At 38.4% G+C, this 26,885-nt stretch overlaps 1 protein-coding gene across 11 annotated transcripts in view; it reads right to left on the bottom strand.

Moving 5' to 3' along the window:
- KIF1B (kinesin family member 1B) overlaps positions 1 to 26,885 on the bottom strand; it is a 124,467-nt gene that overhangs the window by 40,507 nt on the left and 57,075 nt on the right. For 10 of the 11 annotated variants that reach the window (XM_084875276.1, XM_084875284.1, XM_084875280.1 and 7 more), the window contains 11 exons: positions 25,182 to 25,261; positions 24,071 to 24,146; positions 20,911 to 20,990; positions 20,306 to 20,412; positions 19,448 to 19,531; positions 18,539 to 18,719; positions 18,337 to 18,409; positions 4,379 to 4,472; positions 3,275 to 3,423; positions 1,525 to 1,703; positions 734 to 871 (listed from right to left, as the gene is read on the bottom strand). In XM_084875276.1, the coding sequence (XP_084731402.1) occupies positions 734 to 871; positions 1,525 to 1,703; positions 3,275 to 3,423; positions 4,379 to 4,472; positions 18,337 to 18,409; positions 18,539 to 18,719; positions 19,448 to 19,531; positions 20,306 to 20,412; positions 20,911 to 20,990; positions 24,071 to 24,146; positions 25,182 to 25,261 (1,241 nt within the window). Of the gene's footprint in view, positions 1 to 733; positions 872 to 1,524; positions 1,704 to 3,274; positions 3,424 to 4,378; positions 4,473 to 8,317; positions 13,187 to 18,336; positions 18,410 to 18,538; positions 18,720 to 19,447; positions 19,532 to 20,305; positions 20,413 to 20,910; positions 20,991 to 24,070; positions 24,147 to 25,181; positions 25,262 to 26,885 lie in introns of those variants that run through there. The other variant, XM_084875277.1, reaches the window with a different exon arrangement.

The raw sequence follows: 26,885 nt of genomic DNA on the forward strand, positions 1-26,885 counted from the left end.
ACTATCAGAGTGGAGTGGAAAAGACCTCATCTTTTTCAAAATCCGATGACTGCAGCTCTTCCTTTTCATCAAGGTCCTTTAAAACCATCAGAAAGGTTTTGCAATCGAAAACAATTTAAATTCTGAAATCATTAAGTTCAAAACTTATATTTCTCTGCTTTTTAAATTCTAAACCTTGAAGAACTTGACTCAATATGGACTCACAGGGCACTATTTGTTTCCCTTAAATGTTGAAAGTATGTATATGATAAAGAGGTACACGGGGACTACTAAGATGTGCAACCAATTCACCCTTGGCAAAGACTACAGTGAGATGAATTGCTTTTTTAAAAAAAGTGGGGACATTTCAGATCATGGAGAGGGTGCAGTATGTTGTCAGTTGCATTACAATATTAAACTGTGGGATACAGATACAGGTTGTCTTTTTCTTTTAAATCAATCTTGTTCAACTATAAGTTATTTTGTGAATGAGCAGAGAGTCTGGGAAGACTGTCAATTACTTGGTTTGAAAGTCTGAGACTCACACAAATATACATGTTGAGAAAAAAATCTGAAGGGAAATATACCAAAGACACATACACAGAGTGGCTGTGTATGAGTGTATCAATTCTAAATGGGGCTGTTTTATACTCTTTTGCTTTTAACTTCCTCTAAAACATGTTGAAGTTTTATACAAGTAAAATAAAATAATTCATTACTTAAAAGGAAGACATCAAGTAAAATCATCACATACCTGCCGACTAGTTTGAACCAATGGAACCGATCATAAAATGGGTCACTGCCCGTCATGGTGGTTTCACTCTCGTCTTGGGCGCTGGAGGCCATCTCACCTGCCCTGTCATACATCTCTCGCATCAAGTCCAGCCTCTGCCTACACAGCAAACATAAAGAGCACCGGGTTAATATCACAGATGGCATTAAATAGTTTCACTTTGGAAGTAGGTTCCATGCAAAAAATTTAAAAAACCCTCCCACTATTTAATGATATTAAACAAAATGAAAGGCCAGAAGCACAGAAACCAAAACAGTAACCAAAGTGTCGGAGACTAGAGATAAGCCATCAAAAATCAAGAATAGCCACCTGACCTCCACAGAGTCCTAGGAGAAATGTTTTTCAATGCTGTATGACATCTCAAATACTCTGAAATGGTGAAAAATACCTCATCATACTCAATGCTGAGGAAGCTATAACTTTCCTTTTATTACTGGTCAACCTGAGCTCCAGGACAGAGAAGATGAATACTTACTAGATCCAAGACATAAATAGGTACCATAAAATATAAGAGGGCCTATGGAGTATACATCTAAATCCCATCTACAAATGACAAAGGTGATTGCTGAGTGGGATGCATTCACTTAGAAGAAAATGGATGAAGAGTCACATCACTGGCCAGTGACAGCATTTAGAGGTACAAAAAAGGAAGCAATAGCAGCATCTCAGAGAGGAGAGTCTGAAGGAGCCCACTTGAGCCCATTACTATTTCCTAAATAAAACAACTAGCTTTATGAATAACGTTTTCATACTTGAGTTTCTCCAACGACCAATAATGTGTTGCGCCATTCTTCAGATCCTGGACTTCTACTGCCACCACTGTCCGAGGGAAAGGCCGGTCTTCATGAGTTTTTTCCGTGTCAGTGGGAAGTAATTCCGGAGGTAAAGGGGAGTACAATGTGTCAGTCAGCAGCACAAACTGGAACTGCACCTACATGGAAACAAGCAGCAGCCTTTGTTTTTAGCATGCAAGAGCCAGAGATGAGGTGATATAATCATGCCCAATGGAAAAGAAGTCAAACACATATCGCCAGCCAGCATGGCTCAGTGTTAAGCAGTGACCCATGAACCAATAAGCCACAGTTAGATTCTTGCTCAGGGCACATGCCCAGGTTTCAGGCTTGATTCCTAGGAGGGGGTGTGCAGGAGGCAGATGATAGATGTTTCTATCTCTCCCAACTTTCCTCTCTCTGAAATCAATTGAAAACATATAAATAAAAAACAATAATATATTATGTACTAAACAGTACATAGCTTGTGATCAACTGATAACACACACAGACAGACACACACACACACACACACACACACACACACACAAAACAAAAAAAACCCCACAAACACAAAAACTGGCCAGTTATAAACTCATCCTCAACAATAATCCTAATGTCAAATTAAACTATTTTAAGATTTTCTTTTCTCTCCTGGCAGTGTTTTTGCACAAATTAAATTCGCAATATGTAATTTGGTTGGCTGAATAAAGACTTTTGTAGAATTTATCCAAAAGACCCAAGAATGCATCTCTATCTAGTCTCTCACTAATGGGTCAAGAGGAACATGTAACAGTTTTCAATTTTAAATTCAGAGGATTACAACTATGACTCTTAGAAGTGTTTACTACATGGTTAGTGCTTTGCATGCACCATGTCTTTATCTTCATTCCCATCTTATTTTCACCAATAAATATTCAATTAAATGCTACCGTACAGCAGTAAGAAAAGAAAGACATAGCCCCTACCTTCCTTTAGTCTACTTGAAGGAAGGAGTAATTAGTAAATAATTACACAATGAGATGGATGGCTGAGGTTATGAATGAAGACTCCTTATTCCCTTCTTTCAAAGCCGCAGGAGACGATATGAATTTGCCCAGAGCCAGGCAGTCTGTGTTCTTACCTACTCCACAATATTGCCCCCTCTTGCCTGCCGGCAATCTTAGCAGTCAGGACACTGCTGAAGAGTAGGTCATACACTTTCCCATCCTCACATCCCCTGGGGGGCAGGCATTGTTGCCAAGGGAACATGTAGTTGAGGGAATGAACGACAGGGCTGTTAGTGTCCACACAACCAGGAGACCTGGGATGGAACCTAGCTGTCTGGGTGCAGAGCACATGCGCTTGTCCAATCCACAAAACTGCCTCTGAGGCCCTAGAATAAGAGGGGGCTCATGGGACTTAGGTGCAGACTTAATGGTAAAAACTAAAAGAAAATTGAAAATTTCAGAAACCCAGGAGAAGCATATTTCTACTAACATACTTCTCTAGCTCTTGGCAGGAATACAGTCGCCTTATTTATAAAATACCGTAAGCTAGAGAACGTGTTGTTTTTAAAATTTCACGTAATAATATAATTAGTACCTATTATGTTCCGGGCACATATATTAAATAAAGTCACATATAAATCTGTTTCAAAGCCAAAAGCAACTGAGTTCACCCAGAGAAAGGCTATTTCAAGACGAGCACCACGAACCCACAGGCTCGTGTCGGCTGCCTCACGCCCTCGTACCTTCTTCTTCAGTTCCACGCTGATAGCATTGGCCTCCTTCAGGTACACAGCATTGCCCCAGAGTAAGTCCCTTAAAGAAGTAAACTGGTGAGACTTCCACTTCCGGAAGGCCCACTGGGCCAGCTCAAATTCATGTTGTGTCCAAGGAACTGAAAGAGCAAAGGCAGGGTATTTATGGTGACCTCATAACCAGGTAGAAACTATATTCTCCTACTCGTCACTTCTATCAAGGACAGTATTTTCCAGCTTTCCTCCAGCCAGCTGCTTTTGTTTTCTTACTTTTGGTAAAGCTTACTAGATTCTGTTGATATTGACAGCAGTATATACATTTCAGAAAACTTCTAAAAATCCTACTGTTTATTTTAAAACAATACATCAAAGAAAGAGTTTTCTTTCTTTTTTTAAAAAGATATATATCTAATGTGTAGATTATAATATAAAAAAAAACCCTAGTATATTGTACAATGTCATATATATCTATTGTTCTTTCTGGTACAAGGGGAAGTGGTCTTGTGTTTTACCTAGGTATTTAAAAACAAAGAATTTAGCACATAAATTAAGAGTTGCTTCAAAGTTCATTTGGAACCTGAAATCACTGAGAGGCCGAGTAGAGAAGTGAAATGTGACAAAAGTTTATACTGCAATATAAGGCTAATAATTCTGGAAGAATTAAGAGAGGTACATTTAGTGTACATTGATATGTTCCTAAGTCCTCAATGGAAAATCCCTGACATAAATCATAAACCAGGAAATAGAACAGAACATATTAACAAAGATTAAACTCTGTGTTTATCTGCAATATATATGAACTTCACATGTTCAGTAATATCGGACAGTAGAAGTACACTGCCCCAGAGATTTATATGAAGACTACTTGGAAATCTTGTGTTCTGAGGATCACAGTCCCACCCCCATCTTATAGACTACAGCTTGGATTCTCAGCATTGAGCATCTTTAAAAAATCATCTTAATTTGGCACAGTGAAATGTCAATAAATGCTATGGTCAACTATGGTCCAATCCAGCTTTGATCGCAGGTAAAGGACTAATTTGATAATTAGATCCAAAAGATATACACAGGAAAGTGTCAGTCTCTAGATTTCACCTTCTTCTTCCTCTTCTTCCTCTTCAGTTGTTTCTGCAGCCAGGGATCGAGTCTCCACCTGCTTCTGCAAGGCCTGCAATTTACTCTCATAGTCCTGAAGGAAGAGAAAGGAGACAACATGTAGGAGAGAGGAGATAAGTGAGAAGGAAAAGGGAAGGAATATTGGGAAAAGTAAAGATAGCAAAAGAGGGGGGAGAGAGAGAGAGAGAGAGAGAGAGAGAGAGAGGATAGAGGCAGAAAACAATGATAAAAAGACATACATACAGATAAATACTTAGAAGGAAAAACCCACAAAGCACACAACCTAGTTTGTAATGGGTAAATGCTACAAAAAGAAAATTTTAACTGCAGTTTCTCTTTCCTCAGACTCAAGAGTTCTTTCTTTTTTTAAAAATCCTCACGGGGTGAGGATATGTTTTTATTGATTTTGAGAGAGTGAAGGAGAAAGAAACATTGATGATAGAGAAAAACATTGATTGGCTGCCTCACACTTGCCCCGACCGGGGAACTGACCCACACCTTTCGGTGTACGGGAAGATGCTATACCCAACCGAGCCACCCAGCCAGGGCTCAAGAGCTCTTTATTTGGGGTTGTGGAGGAGAAAGGCGGGGTTTCGAGGGGAAAAATGCAAGTGCCCCTTAAATGTTAAAATACATTTTAAGTAGTACCTTTACATATCAAACAATTCTAGAGAAAAACAATACTGCAAAAGATTAAATTTACCAGTATCAGCAACAATTCCAATTATCTAGCTGTTTAGATGAAAAAAAATTAGACTCTGAACTCTCTTCACTGTGGATGAAATATTACTAACTTTGCAGCTGGAGGATGAGTTTAGCCTTCGGGGAACCTAAAGATCACAGTACTGTCTAACGGCTGTGTCTCCCCCACAATTGTGTGAATTTCCCGAGGCCAGGGATCTGTCACTTACCCCTGAATCCCCTGCATCTGGCACACAGCTGTCTCCCAGCTCAGATGCACTGTGGTTATTTCTAGATTAGGGATGGGCAAACTATGGCCAGGGCCAAACCCAGCCCACTGCCTGTTTTTGTAAACAGTTTTATCGGAACACAATCATGCCCATTCTTTTGCATGTTGTCCATGGCTGCTTTTCTGCATAGTTGCAAAAAAAAAAAAAAAAAGTGCCCACAAAATCTAAACTATTTACCATCTGGCCCTTCAAAAGCTTGCAAATTCCTGTTGCAGACTAATGATTCCCAAAGGTGAGTGCTGATCCAGCAGAATCCGCGTCACCTGGGAACTTGGGAACTACAGAAATGCGAATGATCAGGCCCCACGGCACACCTCCCAAACCGGAAACTTTGGGGTGCGCCCAGCAATTGTCTGCTTTACTTTCCAACCATGATCCAAGCAAGAGCCTTCATTGCTTTGTGGACTGTTATACACAGGGTTTACCTGACTGCAAGCTGATCTGTTTTCTTCCTGAAAATAATCTACCGGAGACTCCTTTCTCCCTGCCCTTGTTGGGGAAGTGCGATTTCGCGCTTAGTTCACCCTGCAACTTCCCAAGGGGAGCAATGGCTCTCAACTTACCTCCTTCCGACAAGTCTCCAGCCCAGACTCCGGCTATTTCTAAATGAATCTAACAATGCAACCTCCCTGTAGGCAACCATTTGGTAGCTTCCCAACACACTTAGGATAAAATCCCAACTCATGGATGAGAACGTGTGGGCTGTGAGCGGTGAACCTTTTCAGATAAAATACGTCTAAAAGCTTATAGATCCGTATAATGAGTCCCACTCGTTACTGGGGAATAAACCTTCCTTTAATATGTAAAAATAAATAAATAAATAAATAGATAGATAGATAAATAAATAAATAAAAGCTTGTAGAATAAGTGGGAAAGGAAGATGCATGCTGAAAAGAGAAAACAGAATGCCGCAAAGGAGCTAAGCAGACTTGAAAGAATTCTTTTTTGTTGTTAAGTATTCTTAAAGTAGATTCCGATGTTTGTTTGTTTTTTAATATTTTTTCATTGATTTTTTTTTTTAAGAGAGGAGGAGGAGGGTGAGAGAGAGAAACAAACATTGATGTGAGAGCTGTACATCTATCGGCTGCCTTTTGCTCATCCCCTACTACGAATAAAGCCTGCAACGTGGGCATATGCCCTGACCGGGAACCGAACCAACCACCTCTTGGTGCAGGGAATGAAGCACTACCAACTGAGCCACACCAGCCAGAGCGACACTGATGTTCCCATGAAAGATGTTCAAGAGATAGCAACTGTGGTCGTCCCCAAACATTTTCAAGAGAAAACCTAGTGTGTGGTGAAAGATGAAAAAGATGACATAAAAAATGAGTCTGATATTAAGAAGAACAGAAAGAATTTTCTAGGCCAGCATGGACAGTACCCTATATAGATGAATCAGAGGCAGAGAAAAACGCTGAAGGCAATCGAGAGAAAGGAAAGAGGAAAGCAAAGCAAAAGCAGTGAAGGCAGTTAAGGATCTGGCCTGGTACACTTTTTAAAATTTGAAAATGCCACCTGGGACAAATCTTTGATTAGAAGGTATACACTGGTTTCAGCTTCCAGGAAATGAAAATTTTATTTCCTTTTTTTAACTGGTTCTTTTTCTTCAATTCAAACCCAACATAGCTCCTCAAACTTGTTTTGTGAACTTGAATAAACTATTTTTTTCTTTCATGAATAAAAGCTATATGATATTTTAATTGGAAGCTGTCTGATAGGCAGGGGTTATCAGACATCAAAATTCTATCAAATATTAATGTGGCTGTTTTCGGTATTATTAAAAATAAATGATATTATACGAACTCAGATTTAAAGACACTGAGTGTTATTTTAAAATATAATATCAATGGATCTTATAAGCAGTGCTTGTTTGGAGTTTGATTTTGTGTAATTCATAATAAAAGATATTTTGTTTTTTTAAAATCCCAACTCTTCAGCACGCCAGGATCCAGCTCTGTCCACCCAACTGCCCGCATCTCTCCCCGTAACTCCCCGGCACAGCGGGTATTCTCAGCACCCCGTTACCCCCGTGCCCTGCCATACTTCCTCACCCTCTCCCTGCCATTCTTCACTTGGATGATTCCCAGTTGTACTCTGGCAGTCAGCTCTTGGCTCAGGAGTTACTCCTTCAAAAGCCAGTTCCCATTCTCCCCATTCTCACTCTGTGCCCACAACCATATCTGTGCAGATCACACTGCATGGAATCCTGTGTCGCCCCAGCAGTGGTTCATCTTGGCAACTTTCCTGCCAGTCTCTCCAACAGCAGAAAAATACAAAGTACCTGAAGGGAAAGAGTATGGGGCCTGAAGCCAATCAATCCAAGTTCCTCATTAAAAACACCTCATGATACAATGTATGATTGTGTTTTTCAATATAAAAATGTCACATCTAAATTTTCAATAAGACGGATGGTTCACTCCAGAAAAATCTTCTACTCTGTTCTGTTTCACCGCTAGCAAAGCACCAATTCTCTGGGTGGAGAAAAGCAGTGGTTAAAGGAAAAAAAGAAAAACTAAACAGTTACTCAGCAGCTTTTTAGAAATGTAGTTCCTATCCATATGAAAGGAAGTATACGTCTTCATTTATAAAAACTTCAAATCAAGATTAATAAAAAACCCCTGAATACATAGTTAAAGGTGAACTTAAAGAAATCTGAAAGTGGTACTTGCTGTCCCCTCGTTCACCTTCTATAGGAAAGTTTAAAATAAAGTGTAGCATAAAGTAGAGGGTAAAGTTCCCATTTAAGATACAATTTTAATAAACAGAAAAGGTAACAAGAGCAAAAGCTTAAGCTAATCAAGTTCATGTACAAAGTTGAAAAGAAGAAAAAAAGACTTGGTTTGCAACCACCTTCAAAAGCAAAAGCAATAAATAAAAGACAAGATCAGGCCTATTAGCATCACTCTGTCTCACTTTTCCCTCCTCCCACATCAGTGAGAAAGCACACTTTTAAAAGAAGATTTCAACTTTTATTGAATGAGGACTTTATTTTTTTTTGAATATTACAAACTCTCCTTTTCTGATAAGGAAGATCTTACACTCAAAGACAATCTTCAACAATTAAAAAAAAATTAAAGGAGAAATCCATAGTTCATGAACAAGAAGATTTTACAGTAATGATGGCAGGAAACCAATACATTTCACAACCTAGTGGTTCAAACTAAGTATCGAGAGCAGATTATAAAATCTGAAAGATGACATGAACTGGACAATTATGAAAACGCCTCAGAGTGCAGAACCGGGCTCTGAGAGTACAGAACAAATGCTCGCTTTGCATTGCGCCTCAGAAGGCATTTTCATTAGGTTCACCAGGCCATGGCAGCTTCCCCTCCTCCCAGTCTTTTGTACAAACCATTAAGGCAAGTCTACAAAGGACCAGTAAGGCACAGGGGTACAGCAGCTGACCAGAGGAAATCTATGTAACTTCCTGGAGTCTAGTATCTAGTAGCCTATAATGCAAACACTGGTATGGTAAACTGTGTTTTGTTTTATTTTTAATTTTTATTTTTTCAACATCAACCTGCACCCAAAACACAAGAAATCATTTCAAGTCACTTCAGTGGAATAAGCAATACGTCATTGCATTTCTGGTAAAAGAAACAATTCACAGCACTACAAAGAATTAGAAGCAAAATTAAAAGAAAATCCCTCTAGTTTAGACTTATAAGCAGAATGTCTTTGACTCTCCAAGGAACACCATTTGGCTTATGAAATTATACCAACCAATTAAATATCCTCTACATTTCCATTATTGGCAGATCATTATATAATTTCAATAGCAAAATGCTTTTCCCCCTCACTTCACTATGATAATAGCTAAGAATACTTCAATAATACAACGGTTTAATGATGACCATTTCTCCTTGATCTTGTATTTAAGCTTAGAGAGAGAGAGACTGTCAAATTAAAAAACAAATGGCAATACAGGCTATACCAAAAGCTCACAGAAGCATGGCACTAGTTACTTACTTAGTAAAAAAGAGTCAATGAAATAATTTTAGAACTAAAATTATTTCCTAAGACAAATGTGCTCTCAAATGCATGAATTCAGGGACATATGCGGCAGCCAGTCGAACCTTGGTTCATTTCTTCCTGGTCATCTGAAATTAAAGCCTCCTTTTGATATCTAAACATCTCAGCAACATGAGGGCACCTGGTCCAGCAGCTGAAGCACAAACACAAACCTGGTTCTTTAGAATACCAGTTTGGATGTAGTGCTTATCACAACCCACATCTACACAGGAAAATATTATGTTACTCTTCATTCTACAGTGTCACCTGGTCACCAGTAGAAACACACTCCCATTGGTTAGTGGGAAAGGGAGGCCCATACTGAGATGAAAAGGCCACCATAAAAATGAACATTATAATTCCATGCAATGGACCTGTCATTACGTTATATCAAGTTAGGGAAATACGAGCCCACGTTAGCTCTAGAGGTGAAAGGTGAGTAATTATCATTATTACTAATATTAGAAAATAATTTTTTTGCAAGAAATGACTAGTTCATGAATCTATGTCTAAGAAGAATGAAGAAGGACAAAACTGGGGTTGAAGTGACTGATCTGAAGTAGCCTACTGAGTTCCTTCACATCACATGATACAGGAGATGGTCATCTCAATTAGTCAATCATTACAAACAGCATTCACCCATGCCTACTCTATCATGAAACCTCAACTGAAGACTAGGACTCTTCTAGCTACAAAAGCAAAAATAGCTCCCCAAAGTTAATTGGAAGCAACTTTCTGTGCATTAAGAAAGCATTTTCTTAGAAGCAAAGAAAAAAATACTATGATTAAAAATAATATGTTCTAATAAAGCATAGTGTCCACACACAAAGAAAAAAAACACCTATATAACCACAATCTTTAAGGCTTCCTTGAATGTTAATTCCTATCTTGGCTGCAATTCTCACGCCATCTGGAAGACAAGTGTTTGATAGATGGCTTAGTGTGACTTGGGAGTCTTCTCAACATGAAGTCAGGCAATTGCAGACGCCGTGGCTCTTCACACTGCCTCTTAAGGAAGTTTCCGTCAAGTTCAAGAGATGTAGAAAACTATTCTTTTCTTCCCGTTAAAATCCATCCTTTTTTAGTGGATTCTCCAGTGAGGCAAACTGAGACCACAACACAGTAAATGAGGTATTGATACAATAAATGTTCAAAAGGACTTCTCTTTGCTTGTTTGAATGTCTGTGAGCAATACTACTGGTAATCAAAGAATAGTTCAGTATACATTATCTCCTTTATTCTAAACCCAACCAGTTAACCTATTTCATTATTTCGAACTGTAAATACACAGCTGTATGGAGCCTTCTCCCCGTGTCTCACCTCTCTCCTCTCCCCACCCAATAATCTCCCTATAAACATATGTATACTGCTGAGTATACAAGTATTTTGCTGGTTTTTCTGTTGGCATGATTTTGGTGAATAGTTCACTGTGAGCAAGAGAGAAATGCTAAGTTAGATTTTAAAATGCAAACCACAAACAGAAATCCAGAAATGGTGCCAATTTAAAGATTTCAGTATTTTGACAAATTTCATACATATACTGATACAGGGGGGAAAAACACACCATATTGAATCAGTTCTATGCAACATGTAGAAGAATAAGATGTCCAAGTTCTGTGAAGATGCAAAGCTATGTACTATAAAATATATCTGGAGACATTTAGTTTTGGCTTATGAAAAATCCAATTATATTTTTTAAAAGGAACACACATGGATGAGAAATCCAAAGTTGTGTCCACATAGTTGCATGTTATTATTTTTAAACTAATGTTCTAGCACTTATGGGGAAATAATAGACATTTAATTCTACATATCAAATTCCCCCAACTGAAGACTAGGACTCTTCTAGCTACAAAAGCAAAAAAGTTGAATGTTTGCATAAACCAAGAGGCAGGTCTTTCTGGTTATCAGATCAATTTATAGGCATTATAAAAACATAATAAACTTACACCAAAAGACCAGTTTATGTAAGTATATTATCTAGGCACCAAGAAAAGAGCAAAGTCTCAGGAACAAAAGGGAGGTCTCAGTGTTTTGTCCAAAATTCCAGAAACTGCCCATTATGGTATACAAACAAAAGGGAGGTCTTGAAACATTTACCAAAAAAAAAAAAAAAAAAAAAAAAAGAAAGAGAAGAAAGATTTACCAGTGTTTTATGTTTTGACAATATTAAAATCAGTTATCTGTAGGAACACAACATTCAAATAATAATGTAAATTGTAGGAACTTGAGGCCAAGGCTAGAACCAACTTAAATTGGGCTACCATTGCCTGTTTCCTCCACCAGGATTTCAAGTTTGTCCAGTAATTTATACTGCGGTTTCTCGACCAGCTTTGAGATTGGGTGCAGAGAACTGTCGCCTCATCCGTGGAGGTGTTACAAACTGGCTACAGTGGTTGGGTTTATCAGTCTGCCTCTGATAAGAATTGGCTGCACTGCCCTCTAACTGACCTCCAGTGTTATAATTACAGTAAGAATGGCGGTGTTGATGCATATGGCGCTTCGCCTGGAAAGTCTGCACATCAGCAGTGAGGTGACCAGTGGGATGACCAGTGTGGGAGCTTAATGATTCCGAGGAGGCAGATGCCTGGCAGCGTGTGCTTTTCGGTTGGCCGTTATTGAGAGAATTGCTTCTCCAGCGTAACTGAGGTGGCTGTGGTTGACTATTAATATGCTGCTTGCTAACTTGGATGTGATCTTGACTTCGCATGCCCTGAGAGCCCCATGGTAGCTGGGGATCCTTAGAAGCTGCTCTAACATCCTTTTCTTGGCTCTCATTCTTGTTTCCTTTCCTTCCATCTTCATCTTTCGGAATTCTAAGCTCTATAACCTCATCCTCTGTTATGATGATATGTGTCCCAGGACTCCAAGAGTTTCTGTGTTTAGGGTTGCTCTTAAAGGGGAACCTGGGCTTCCGATTCTCAGGAGGGATGAACCTATGAGGTACGTTCTGCCGCCGAAGCTGCTTTGTTATCTCCTGCTGCTGCAGGTTCTTAAACCGGATTTGCTCTTGCCTCATCCAACGCAGACGTCCGCGTCTGAAAGCCGGGTCCCCGCTCATCAGCTGGGAAACACGTTCTTCTTTACCAAGCTCTCCATTGTCTCCTTTACTCACATCATTTTCAGAGTGGCTACTGACACCAGCACCAGCAGGTTCCTTTGCTTTGTGGTTTCCTTGGGTTTTCTGTTCCTGAGACCCAATCAGTGGCAAGACCTTTTCCATTTTGAGCATTTTATTTCTTAAGATTTTTATCTCCTCATCTTTCATGTTATTTTGCTTTTTGACTTCTTGCAAAATGTCTTCCAGCTTGTCTATATGAACCTTGAGATCATCTACATCAGTTCCGCCTTTACCACCGGCCATCATGTCTTCGATCTTCTCATCCCCTACACCAACTGTGTCCCAGACGTCCCTGGCCACTGCCCTCCAGGAGTCCCTCTCATTAGGATCTTTCTTCCCGTACATGGCACAAAGCTCTTTCATCTTAACAATGGCCAAGGCCTCAATCTCCTGCCGACTGTGCCTAAAGTCGTTGAGGGCAACCTCATAGCAAATCTCTTTGACAGCCTGAATCTTAAGATCTGAGATGGTGACCCACTTGGAATCTTTACTCAGGCGCCTTCTCTGGGGTATCTGATACATTTTAATAGGTTCTCGTTTCTTCCCACTGCTAGGGAGGCCACATTTTTTAACAATGGTTTGCAACTTGCTGGGAGGTAGCTTTTCTCTCAGAGAAGTAATCAGTTTCCAGCTCTCTTCACAGGACCTCTTGTCAGAATCATCCCCGCTATCAGAATCCGCGTCCTTTGGAAAACAAAATCAAACAATGGCCCCAAAATAACCAAAATTAAAATGCAAAAAATGAAAATCAAATTGAAGAAAAAGCAAGCAAAAAAGCCTTAACCAAATATAAAAACAAAACAATCCCCTATAAAACAAAAATCTTAAATGATGTGCAAGTCTATTAAGACATATGCATATGTAGATTGTTATTAATATAAAGATTAGTTGGTTTGTTTAGTAACACTAATCCAAATTTCACTTTCTGGCATACGTATGAAATATAACAAGCAAATTTCTTAGGGAGACGGACACCGTGAGTGAGACTCGCACTCTGAGGTCATATGGAGTTATTAAGAAAATGGTATAAAATAACACCTCTACCATCTCAAGAATATGAAGTAAAACCTACACCCCATTCATGCTAACACCCATGCAGCCACTTCCCCACATTTGCCTTGGTTATTGCTGTTGCTTCTTCCAGAAACTCTTTCCCCATGAGTGAGCACAGATGCCATACAAGATGTGACGAGCAGGCAGATTAACAAAGGTTAGTAAAGGCTGTAGGATGCCACGTTCTGTTTAGCTTTACTAAAAAGAGCAGCCCTAGAAAAAAGTTAAAGATGAGAAAGTAGAAAAAGAAGCAAACAGGGATGATGTTAAAAATGCTAAGAATCTATTAGCAGACCATGTGAGTTCTCATCAACCAAATGGTTTTTCTAGAAGACAAGAGGGTTTTGAAACTAGTCTTTCCGTGAGCACATGTTGGATTTGCTATTTTCTTGTGTCATGTCTAATTGATCCTTTCACTTATACAATTAGAGGTGTTATCCAGAAAGCAAGAAAGCATAAGAGGGTCTTTAGAGTGGATCTGTTATTTTGTTTTCCACACTTGAATCAATAAATACCTCACCTCCAAAGTTTTAAGAAACAAACTTCTAGAACATAAATCAAATCAGGCAAATAAACTTTTATTAACATCTTAAGATTCTCCAAGTAATATTTTAATAAATACAACTTAGAGATGTTTTCTGTAAAAACCCATGGCATTCTAGCTATTTGAGAAATATCACTTTAAGTGATAATTCTTCATTATCAACATATAAAACAGGAAGCTTTTACTGTTTTTGTGAAATGGATCCACTTTAAAATGTTTTCTCTAACTTTCTTTCTGGCTATCTTTGCACCGCTGACTCTTTTTCAAAACATTTTACTTAGACCTAAAAATGCAGCCTGATTTGGGATAATAACCGTCTACCAATTATTCTTAACTAACACAAGCAAATCTTGATAACATGGATCTAAATGAAAGCTATGTTGGATTTACAATTCCCTATGATGAACAGGATTAAGAAAGAATTTCTACTCAGGAAAAGACACTACTGAGAAAAGACACTACTCACTGAATAATTCAAACTGGCCCAGTAAACGAAAATATGCTTACTCATTAGTCTCTTTTATCTGGTTATAACTACCAAAATTATCTCTAGTAAAGGTTTTCAAAAATCAGAATTGATAAATAGTATCTTGCTTTCTATACCAAAATTTCCACGTATAGTTACTTTTTAGGGACAAAAAGTAACCTTTAACATGACAATAATTTGGCCCCTGAATTTGGAGTTGTTTTGACTGATTTATATTGGTCCATAAATGGGTACTAAACCAACATCTAAGCCCCACCTACTTAAAACTTTGGCAACAAAAAGCAGATAAAGTTAAATTTATAGATTCTAGACTACTTATTTTTCATTTTTAGTTTAAAAAAGCAGAATGGCTAATCTTAAGTGATAAAAGATATTAATATTAGAGAAAAAGTATGTCTGCCTCATAAAAAGGATTTCTTGCAAGTATATAGAAACAGAGTTTTACAAAACAAACTCTCTCTGATTCTTCCCACATAGTTGACAACTATCACTTTTTTCCTGACTCCATTTCTTTCTAAAATTGCTTAAGAACTAAGGGAATATTACCTAATTTAGGAAATAAATCATTGCTTTAGTAACCTGACTGAGAGATAAAACTCCAAAATAAAACATAAATAAATTAGAAAGCCTATATATTCAAAAGAACTCATATTAAATCAAGTGGTTATAATTTAATTTCTTTTTAAAATATGGTCATATTGACTGTATACTATGTTCACCATATAGCTCAAATATACCCCCTCACATACTGACCATCATATTAGAAAGTCTGTATGCAAAATTTATATGCCAAGATGTAAATTCTATCTCATGTCAGGAAAAAAAAAGATATTTAGATTCATTTATTAGAGAGTTGGAAAAACTATGCAGGTTTGGCCAATTCACATGTCACTAAAGATCCTTCTGTTTTCCTTAAATACCAAATGTAAAGTAGGCCTCCTGAAAAGACTGCAAGAAGCTTTACAAATAGAAGAGAGAAGATACCCAAAACACATGTGTAGAAAAGCAAGCATGAAAAGGACTAGGTGTACAACAGGGCACTAACTACAAGAGAATATAACAGTGTGACGCACCGTATGGGGAACTATGGTAACAGAAAACTCCGCTTTTTAATGCTGCTGTTATGCAAAAATGATAACATATAACAAATATTAAAGATGTTTACTGAAAAATAATTCTTTTGTATCCTCTCGATGTTTATTTAGAGGGCGTATTCAAAATATATGTTAGTTGACAAATATAGGAATTGTAAAAATAAATTTCCCATTCAAAACTATTACTACCACACATATAATACCTTAATAAAAATAAAAAATAAAAAAAAACCTGTTACTACCAGATACTCTTCAGGCTGAAGCATTAGAAATCAATTCCTCCTGAAGGCCAGACATGGAAATGGAATACAGAGTTGGACTTGTGGGAGGAAAGCAGCTCCTTGCTCTGAGGACTGCTCTTGAAATCCTTGCTTTGAGATACACAGATCAAATGACAACCAGACCTGACTACCTGCAGAGTAAGTGTGTCCCTGGAAACTGAGCATGTCTTAGAGACATTTACTTCATCTTTGTGAATGCACCCCTGCTCCCGAGCACAGAATGATCAGCAGCTCTCGGTTACGGAGAACACCAGCCATCATTCTTTCCCACCTAGTTCCTCATCAGTTGGTCCCAGGACAAGGAGAATGGGCATCCCTGGGGAGCAGGTTACAAGTGCAGAATCTCAGGCCGCACCCAGACCTGCTGAATCAGCATCTGCTTTTTAACAAGACTCCTAGGTAGCTGATAAGTACTGCTTTACTGAACACAACAGTGAAGTAAGTCAGAAGACCCAAGTTTAAGCCTCAAACCCATGACTTAATAGGTTTTAAAGAGTGGGCAAGACAGTATTGTTTAGCCTTGGTTTCCTCAACTGGAGGTGATATTACTTATGTATATACAAATCTACTAAAGAGAGTTGTTTCAGAAATAAAAAAAAGTGATGGATGTTAAAGCTCTCTGTAAATTATAAAGCACTATACAATTAATTATAAGGCACTATCTATAATACTAAACACAGCTTAATTATACCTGTCCTCGTTTGATCTCTCACAGACCATCAGAGGCATGTTATTAGATTACACTACATTATTAAAATAAAAGGCTCCTTTATGTGTTGTAAACCTTTCAAGTCCTTAATCACATTGTACCTAATCTTTCCATTTTTACTAAAAACTAAATGCTATCTAGGCCTCCTAAATAGACTCTCTATATGCAACACTGCTATTATCTTGCCTCAGACACTTGATTTATTCTTGCAATCCATTATGAGGGGGGCTTTATTATAACTTCCAAGCTAACAAATGAACTGGTTAACTACTGCCAAGCCTCCGAACTGAATTGCCCTGGAAAAGGCTGCTTTTGCTTAAGCCCTTGGCTTTTCTGGCCCTTTTAGCAGTAGCCTCTCTTCTCCAAAGCAGAGCATGGCTAAAAGGCTGTAGCTTATATGCAACATTTTAACATGCTGTAATTTATGCTAACCTTATATATTAACAGACATTCAAGAATCTTAAAAACTGAAAAATTCCTAACTTGCACCCATAGTATCCAAAGGGTTATGGATACTATGACTCTCTCTCATCGATGTTTCTAACTCTCTATCTCTCTCCCTTCCTCTCTGTTCAAAATCAATAAAATATATTAAAAAAAAATAAATTTCTTCACATATTAAGTGAATGCCAAGAAGTTTCTTATAACAAGCGTTTTATTAACCAAAACTGGATGGCTTTAAAAATGAAAATCTAATCCTGGCCAATGTGGCTCAGATGGTTGGTGCACATTGTTCTGTGCACCAAAAGGTTGCTGGCTCGGTTCTCAGTCAGGGCACATGACAGGTGGTGGGCTCAATCCCCAGCAGGGGGCATGCAGGAGGCTCTCGATGTTTTTCTGCCACGTCAATGTTTCTCTCTCCCTTTCCCTTCCTCTCTCTCTAAAAAGCAATACAAAGATATTTTTTAAAATTTCTAATGAAAATCTAACTAATAAATTAACTTATTTATTCGTAAGATTCAGTTTCTATCAAACTTGGAAAACCAATTAACAGCATAAAAGGCTAAAGCCATTAGCATTATAAGTTGCAACCTTACATCAACTTTCCAGCTGCTCACCCAGAGAAACCAGGCTTTCCTCCCCTATCTGTGTTGGCTGTACAGCCCCTGTTCCACTGTCATCCCAATGCCATGGGGTTCCTAATTGAGGATGCAGACTCCATGCAGGGGGACAGAAAAGGATTAACACATGCAACTGTGCAGCAACACTTTTAGACACAGTTTAACTAAAAAAAAAAAAGTCTGCCCAGCACGAGAACAACCCCCAGGTCAGCCCAAGAGCAGAGAATTAGTACTATCAGGTGATCAGAAACAAAACCAAGGCAAACGCCCATCAAATTCAATATGAAGAGTAATTATCACTCAAAAAACCACCACTGATGCATACTCAAAAACCACTATTGAGAGGCAAAGGCTACGGAAAAGCTCCCACTATAGCACTTGGTGTTGACAGACTTGCTAAAAGGCACAAAAAGCACCTTAATGAACAGTTTGTTTAGCCTCAGCCAGGAGCTGTACGTTTGTTCTCCACTAAAGAAGCCAGAGAACAGAGTGTGCTCTCAGTGAGAGATGGATAAGCCATGTGGGCGAGTGCTCATCTGTGGGGCAGGGAAGGTGTGAGAGCAAGCTGCCCTTTTCCTAACAGAGGATGCAGCATGAATTCCTACCAGTCTCTGCTGTTCTAAGAGAAGATCTGCTTCCTCCTTCTCCTTTTTGTATAGGATTTCCATTTCCTGTAACCTAGAGGAAAGAGAAAACCAAGAGGAGAAAGGAATAGATGGTGAAATCACTGAGCTGTTTTATCAATACTACTATTCTATGTTTAAAAGAAATGACAGTCATTCGGGCCACATCACATTTGTACATTACCTTTTCTCCATTTCCTGTTTCATATCAATTCCTTGTTTTTCCAGAAGCTCTCTCTGGGCAAATGTCCAATCTACAGGCTCAGAGGGGGTCTCAGCAGAAGGAGTCTTTTCCCGCTCAGCCCGTGCTTGCTCAGGGTGGTTAAAACGAAAAACATGGTTTTTACCCATGATGATACGGTTTCCTACCACAAAACAAAACAAAGTTAAGAAACCAATTTTATTTTTTTTTAATATATTTTATTGATTTTGAACAGAGAGGAAGGGAGAGAGATAGAGAGTTAGAAACGTCGATGAGAGAGAGTCATCGATCAGCTGCCTCTTGCACACCCCTACTGGGGATATGCCCGCAACCAAGGTACATGCCCTTGACCGGAATCGAACCCGGGACCCTTCAGTCCCCAAGCCAACGCTCTATCCATTGAGCCAAACCGGTCTTGGCAAGAAACCACTTTTTAAATGTACAATATCCAGGTTAATAACCTCACCCTCCTTTAATGCAAAAAGACAGCTTTTGAGATTTTACAAGAACATAAATCCTAATGCTACCACTACAGCCTTTAAACAAAAATTCAGAATTTAAAGAGTTGCACTCTGGCTGTTGAGCTCAGTGGTGGGAGCATTGGCCCATACACTTAAGGGTCACGGGTTCCATTCCCAGGCAAGAGCAGGTCCCTGGGTTGTGGGTTCGATTCTTAGCTCCAATAGAGGCTCTTTCAGGAAGCAATCAATTGATGTGTTTCTCTCACATTGATGTTTCTCTTCCCCCCCACCAACCCTCCCTTCCATTCTCTCTGAAAATCAATGGAAAAAATATTCTAGGGTGAGAATTAAAAAAAAAAAAAAAATTATAGAGTTGCTCACACAAGCCATGTGATCTTTGCTGAAAATTTCAAATCTGTCCCACTCTCACCTGAGCGCAGCTGGACAGGCTGGGCCACCCTCTTGCCATTTACGTAGGTTTCTGAGCGTTCACAAGGCTCCAGAGTCACGATAACTAAGAGGAATGCAAATAAATGTTAGCATCACAAACCACTGGGAAAAGATAACGGAAAGTAGATGACTATGAGGATTTAGGGTAACTAGAATAGATTCCTGTAACCGACCAAGCGCCTGAGCATCATGTAATAGTTTATTCTGGGGTGCCATAACCAGGGCTCTGGCTAAGATAGAAACATTTAAATTGACAAACCTCAGAAGATATAAAATCTGTTTTGGTAATATCTAATAGTTCAATCTATAAAATTGTAAACCATCAGAAATCTTAAGTATGAAATATAGATAATAGGAAACTTAAAATCAAAAGCTAATCTTTTGATTAAGGAATGAATGAATTATATAGCACAAAAATATGGTTAGATTACTGTTGTTTTGTTAATAACCTGTACAATATACAATACTGACTTCTTTCTTTTTAGATAAAGTTCTACTGATTAAGGCTAGAGGTCCTTCCAATCTCCTACTACCCAGAATATTTGTTCCCTTCCTACTTGCCTATCTAATAATTAACATTCAAGACCAAGCCTCATTGCCTATGTCCTGCTGAGCTCTTGGCGGTAACAAGGGCTCCTTTTGTCCAAGCTATTTTCATGCAAAGTAGCTCTGTCCGTCCCTACATTTATACGCAGCCCAGGTTTCTCCATTTTCAAATATTGGCTTGTATGAGGAAGTATCACTGAGAGAGACAGGGAATAAACACCAGGTCTTGTGCATGGATTTCCCATAATGTGGAAAGGAAAGCTGTTGGGAAAGCTAAGCCAAGGACTCTCACCATCCCCGCTGTTGTTTCTCTCGCTCCGGAAGACACAATGCTCCTCTTTAATGTGAGCCCCGCTCAGCACGATGTCCTGGCGCCGCTCAGCATCTGCTTGGCCAACTCTGAACACAAGAGAAAGTGTTTCCCAGGGAAATTCAGACACAAAGGGCACTGCAAACAATAAACTGCTTTCTCCCAAAGAATATTCTTTGGTACATATAAAAAAGGTACCACTTTTTTTTATCAGAGGCTTTCAACTGCAAATTCTATTTTCAAATACGGTCAACTTCCCTACATCAGAATAAGAAACCAAGGAACAATGATTTACCAATGTATCTCACACGCACTATACAAAGACATGAGTGAACTGATCTACTTAATGAATTTATGTAAGATGTAAAGAGGAAAATTTTTACTTCGGGTCTTTTAAGGGAAAACCACATGCTAACTAGTTCAGCTGGCTAAGACACATAATTTGGGAAGCGTAGAGAGGATAGTTTGTAACTATTGTATTTCAGATGGGAAAATCAGCAAATCATTACAACAAATCTTCAACAACTTCCTTTTATTCAATCTAAGATAGAAGAAAACATTAAAGTGGCCAACAGAAACAACCCTACCTTGTAATTCCATCTTTGATGTAATAAAGCAGGCATTCCGACATCAGTGGGTCCTCATTGAGGTTAACAAGATGTGGGGTCTGAAAAAGGTTACAGATAAGCTGGAGCAAGCGCCCTGAGAAAGTTGTGACAACAGAAGGCTGAGGTTCCCTGGGTTACCCGCAGGCGCTGGCAAAGAGACTGCCTTTCTTCCAAGTTGCAGTTCCATCGCACATAGAAAATACTCTCTCCAGGCCACCAAACTGCACTAACACACTCTCTAAGAACATGAGTTCTGAGATGAAGAACAAGAGCCAGTTCTTGATAAGGTCAAAACATTCAGAGCACAAAAGAAAAATTAGGACAGGATGATTCTCTGGATGGGTAATCATAATTTTGTAAACGCTTGGACAAAAATCTTGAAGGGTAGCAGAATATGCCACCCCAAAACATGCCACTTTAAGTATTTTGAGCTGTGGGCACTTGAAAAGCAGCCAATGCAGAGAAAGGCTTTCTCTGACCTCCCATATCTGTCTCAACACAGATCCTCCTACCTACCAGAGCTCAACAGTCATAAATCCTCAGGAGTTTCATTAAAGGGAAGGTGGACTCTTACCGCAGGAGAGGAAGCCAGAAGTCAACATCACACCCAGACAGACTGTCACACACTGGCTACCACACATCCCATCAACTCTTCTAAGGATTCTAAAAACCATTTCCTCTCCCCCAGAGGTCTATCTTCCCTCTCCCTTCCCTACTAATATCTACTAGTACGTCTGAACTCTAAGCCACATCAAGGCGTTAGTCAATTTCCCCTGGGTATCTCCCATATATACGTAAGGCAGACATGTTAATAAACTTCTATTTGTTTTTCTCGTGAATCTATTTGTCTTTTATTACAGGGCTTTCAGCCAAGAAGTCAGAAGGGTAGAGGAAAAATTATTTTCCCTCCCCTACAATCCCAATAAATATTTAATTTTTCATTTGCTTTATAAAAATGTCCCCCACCACCAATCTGTTCTCTGTATTGATAAGTTTAGTGTGTGTTTTTTTCAGATTCCACATATAAGTAAGATCACATGGAATAAAAAAGTCCCCACATTCCCTCTAATTTTTAGCAGTTCTTCCATGGTCTGTTATTATCTTTAGTTTATTAATTAGTCTATACTTTAAAGAAGAAATTAAAATTACTAACATTCAAATAATACACAAATCATGTAAAAATTCTCATCTAACTCTTAATATTTCTAAAATCTTTTAAAAACCAACCTTCTTTGGTGAAAATATCCCATTGGGATCCAAAAATAAGTCACAAGGTGTTGGGGTCAAAATCTATTCAAGATAGTGTCAGCAAATGTGAAAAAATGAAAGAAGAGCCAGATGAGAGGGTAAAGAAAGGAACTGGAAAAGACGATTAAAAATAAATTAGAAAACCCTCTACATCTTCTCAGCTAGATCTTCCGCTGCAGTTTGAAAGCTCGCTGGTTTGAGAGAGTCGGGCCTCTTTGGGCGGAACTCTTTAGGGCTCATGGTGACACTGGTCTAAGAAAAAGGTATCTCTGAAATAGGCTTTCCTTTTTTTCTTTTCTTGCCTTAAAGGAATTCCTCCCAGTTTTACTGAGGTATGACTGACAGGTAATAACTGTATTTATTTAGTTGAATGTGATTTTTAAAAGGTGTACAATGTGTCAATTTTATAAATGCACACATTGAGTAATGATTACCACAATCACGTTAACACATCAGAAACAGGTTCTGACACTGAATTTGGATATGGACAGTGTCCTGAGGAAGTCCAGAAAGCTAAAGCAGGATGGGTAAAAGTAAAGTAAGAAAAAGGTTTTAAAACAGAGCTGCCAGTTTGGAATTCTATGCTGTTTATATCACAAAACTTAAGTTATTTATGATTTGTGTTAAATACCATATATTTACAAGACATGATATAATCACAGTTCTTTTTAAAAAATATATATATATTTTATTGATTTTTTACAGAGAGGGACAGAGAGCTAGAAATATTGATGAGAGAGAAACATCGATCAGCTAGGTACCTCCTGCACGCCCCATACTGGGGGTCCAGTCCACAACTCGGGCACATGCCCTTGACTGGAATGGAACCTGGGACCCCTCAGTCCGCAGGCCGATGCTCTATCCACTGAGCCAAACCGGTATCAGCTATAATCACAGTTCTTTTTTTTTTTTTTTTTTTTTTTTTTTTATGTCTGTAGCCAAATTTATCCCTGAGGCCCAGGAGAGGGGATCAGGGCCCATGAGCCACAGTGTTTCTGTGGCAGCCTTCTGGGTCAGTGCTTGTCATGGGTGGATAATCACAGTTCTTAATGTTAAAAGATATTATAAAATATCCTTAAATACCTACATGTGTTGTGTGTATAAAGATATAGATAGATGCAAAGGCACACCCTAAATACCAGCGAACCTATAACTGCTAACCTCTATAATCCTAAGTAACATATCTGAATAAATAATGTCTTACTGAAGGAAAAACCTGTAAGCTGAAAATCACTGACCTTAGGCAATACAAACAACAACTAAGAAGCAACTTGGTAAAAACAACAACAAACAACACACCTTACTAATTTAATTAACTAAAAGGTATCTACTACTTCATAACTATGATTATGGAAGTAGGAAGGTAATTACTGGAGTCCTTTTTTGTAACTGGTAAAGGAGCAGAGGCTAGAAGGACTAGGACAGAAATTGCTTTGCTCAGTACACTGTTGTCTATAACACAAACTGTAGAAGCACACTAAAGCGGTTATTTTTCTAAACAAACCTGAACAGCCGGAATTGCTTCTAGAGAGTTATAAATAAGGGTTGCCAGCATCTGTGGGAAAAATCTACACAGAAAGAGAAGCCAACAGAAGCAAGGGGTGCTATGTTAGGCTGGGCCTTGAAGAAAAAGCAGCAATGAGGAAGATTAAACATGCTGAATCTTGACCAAAAGGTGCAGATTTATTGCCTTGAGTTTTATTTTGTAAGCCATAAACATAATAGATTGTAAGATGAAATTAGAAATATCTGAAATTAAGCAAGCCAAGTCTCAAGATTAAAAAAAAGGAGTGGGCGCTTTGAGGGGCCAGCCCAAAAAGACATGAAGCACCCCGGTGAGTAGACAAACAAAAAGTTTCTGTTGGTTGAGTTTCACAACAGTATTTCCTACCTTTTTAGGTGAGAAAACCCCCAGAGTTCCTCCATCTTCCCGGATGGCAACTCCCATCTCAGCCAGCAAGGCCTCTCTAGAAAAAACAAAATCACATCAGACTCTAATACCAAAATGCCAATTAAATCACTCTAATATGAACTGAAAAATAAAGCAAAGCAAAGCAAAAACAATTGTCCCTGTTTAAAGTCAGTAATACATGTGAAAAAATCTGCTTATCTCATCATTAGAGAAATTATTTTTAAGAGAAAGAGCACATACTAAATAAATTATATTTTTCTATTAGATAAAGTTATCTTCACCTAAATAAGAACTCTGTCTCATTTCACATTAGAGGTAGACAATAATTCATGTTTATTTGTATAAAAAAGCAAGAGATATTCCTTTAGGCTCAACATAAGACTCAACCATTTCTTCAAAATCTAGGAAAGCAATCAGAAAGAAACTTTGATAGATGGAGTATTGTCTATGAACTTGATTTTTCTTGAATGGTATGCTGCCATGTTCAAAATGATATTGGTTCAATAATTCTAGCTTAAAATTTCTATATTAAGTAAGAAAGTTCTAATTGATACATTTACTGTATCAATACATTAAAACTTACTTCTGCCTAATTTCTATGATGAGAAAAGACAGACATTTAAAAAATGTATATTTATTACAATACCAAAAGTATTATTTTGGGTAATGTTCACATCCAGGTTAGAGATAGAATAGGGAATTTAAAAGTTTGCAAGTTAAACTCCTTCATTTCTTACCAAGAGTTTCTATAAAACTTTGAAAGACAATAATCAGAATAGCTTTATAAATCTGGGCAATCTCCTTGCAAATTAAAAACTTTATTCCCTAATATCTTCCATTTTTATATGGATACCCAGTAACATGCAGTATGGTAACTACTGAAGCACCATGTCTTCCTAGAGAACATTTAAACATGTGAATTTTATTTCAAAGTATAAATTCAACTGGCCATACGTTCCCAGCCAAATTTAATTTTTGTTTTAGGATAGAAAGTTCTTTGTTTTTAACTTCTATTTTGTTTTTTCTTATTATAAAAGTAATCAAAATTCCTTAGAAAATTTAGACACTTCCCAGAATTTAACCTCCTGACCTTTCCATTCTGATGGCCTCTGTTTTACGCAGCTTCTCTTCCCAGGTTTCATTCAACTCAGCAATGATCTTCTCTGATTCCTACGGGAGGAAGTCCACAGTTAAAGTGGCAGTCTCATAATTTAGCATGGCATGTGTAGGAAGGACAGCAAGGAGCAGATGATGTCCTTTGAGAACATGAGGCAGAATCTAATATAACACTTTTTCCTTTCTAAATATATATAAAAAAAAATCATAAAGACCAGACTTAACACTAAATCAGTCCCAGATATACGAATTTTTTTTAAGTCCTAATAAAAATACCTTAATAGTGTGTGTGTGTGTGTGTGTGTGTGTGTGTGTAGAGGAAAGAGTAATAGTAACACCCCAATATGAAAGGCACTATTTCTGACATCGCTTCTACAAAAGAATAAAGTTCCCAAAGGTATTAACTGCTTTTGTTTCACTATTTTGCCATAACACTGATGGGGTTCAGAACATGCTCCCCCAAAACATGGCGTCTTGGCATACTAATTATTGTGAGCTGAAGTAATGTGAAAAAATGGTGTATGGAGGAAAGACTCTGATCTCCTGAAGCAGGTTATAGAGCTTCCTGGAGGAAAGGAGCACCACGCTCCCGGAGACAGAGGAACGCCAGGAGGAATCTGAACAAACAGGCCTTGATAAGTTTCCCCGTTTCCTAGTTTTAGCTCACACCCCTTTGCCCTATCACATTTCCCCACAACTTTTCACTTTTCATCAAACTGAATGCTTTGGTTTAACACTTCTTATGAAGACTCCTGTGTCATGTCAAACTTTTGTTAAATAAATTGTATGCTTTTCTCTTATTAACCTGCCTTTTGTTACAGGGCCCACATTAGAAGGAAAAACATTTTTCCTCCCCCACCACACAATATCTTCTGAATACAAACTAATGGCCAATATATAAAGGCTTAGTATTAATTGCAACTGAAAGCATTTTGCCGCTGAGTGACAACTTCCTAATTTCTTGCTGAGTGTTTTGTATACGCAAAAAAATAAGAAATAAAACATCTTTCCTGCTCGTAAGGAGTTTACTGTATACCAAGGAAAAAGAGAAAAGTAACTAATTATGAGTTCATTCAGTAAATATGTATAACCCCATTTTATGCCAAGCCCTATTCTAGACAACTAGAGGTATGGAAGGGAACAAAATCCCTCCCTGCGTTATGAGACTTTCATTTTAATAATGAGATTGAAATAATCAATTATAGCCAATAAGTCAAATATAATCGTACAACAGACTGTAGTAAGTGCTTTGGAGAAAAACAAAGCCAGGAAGGGAAAGAATGTCGGGGAGGGGTAGTGAGGGAGCAGTGTGGAGTGGGCTTGTCAGGACAGGACTCACTGACAAGATCCTATGTGAGCAGGAGCTGCCAAATGCATATATGAGGGAACAGGTGGGAAATGCCTGGAATTTTCCAGGAACAACAGCGTGGCTAGTGCAGCATGTTCAAGGACTGTGAGTGCGTATGGACAAGAGAACAACAGAGCTGTGTGTTAAGTGCTGGAACAGAAGTGCTAAGTGGGTGAGGCAAGGCTGAGTGATGCTCGTATCAATGAATGAAGGACAGTAGGAATGACTAATGAGGAAGAGCAAGTACGAAAATGGGAGATGAGCATATGTAGAAGACGGGAGAAAATGCTATCATGGGGACAAGATGAGCAAGTTAGATGATGAGGATAA

The sequence above is a fragment of the Pipistrellus hanaki genome (genome assembly GCF_964339955.1).
Source record: "Pipistrellus hanaki genome assembly, chromosome: 2".
In the NCBI taxonomy this organism is placed as follows: Eukaryota; Metazoa; Chordata; class Mammalia; order Chiroptera; family Vespertilionidae; genus Pipistrellus; species Pipistrellus hanaki.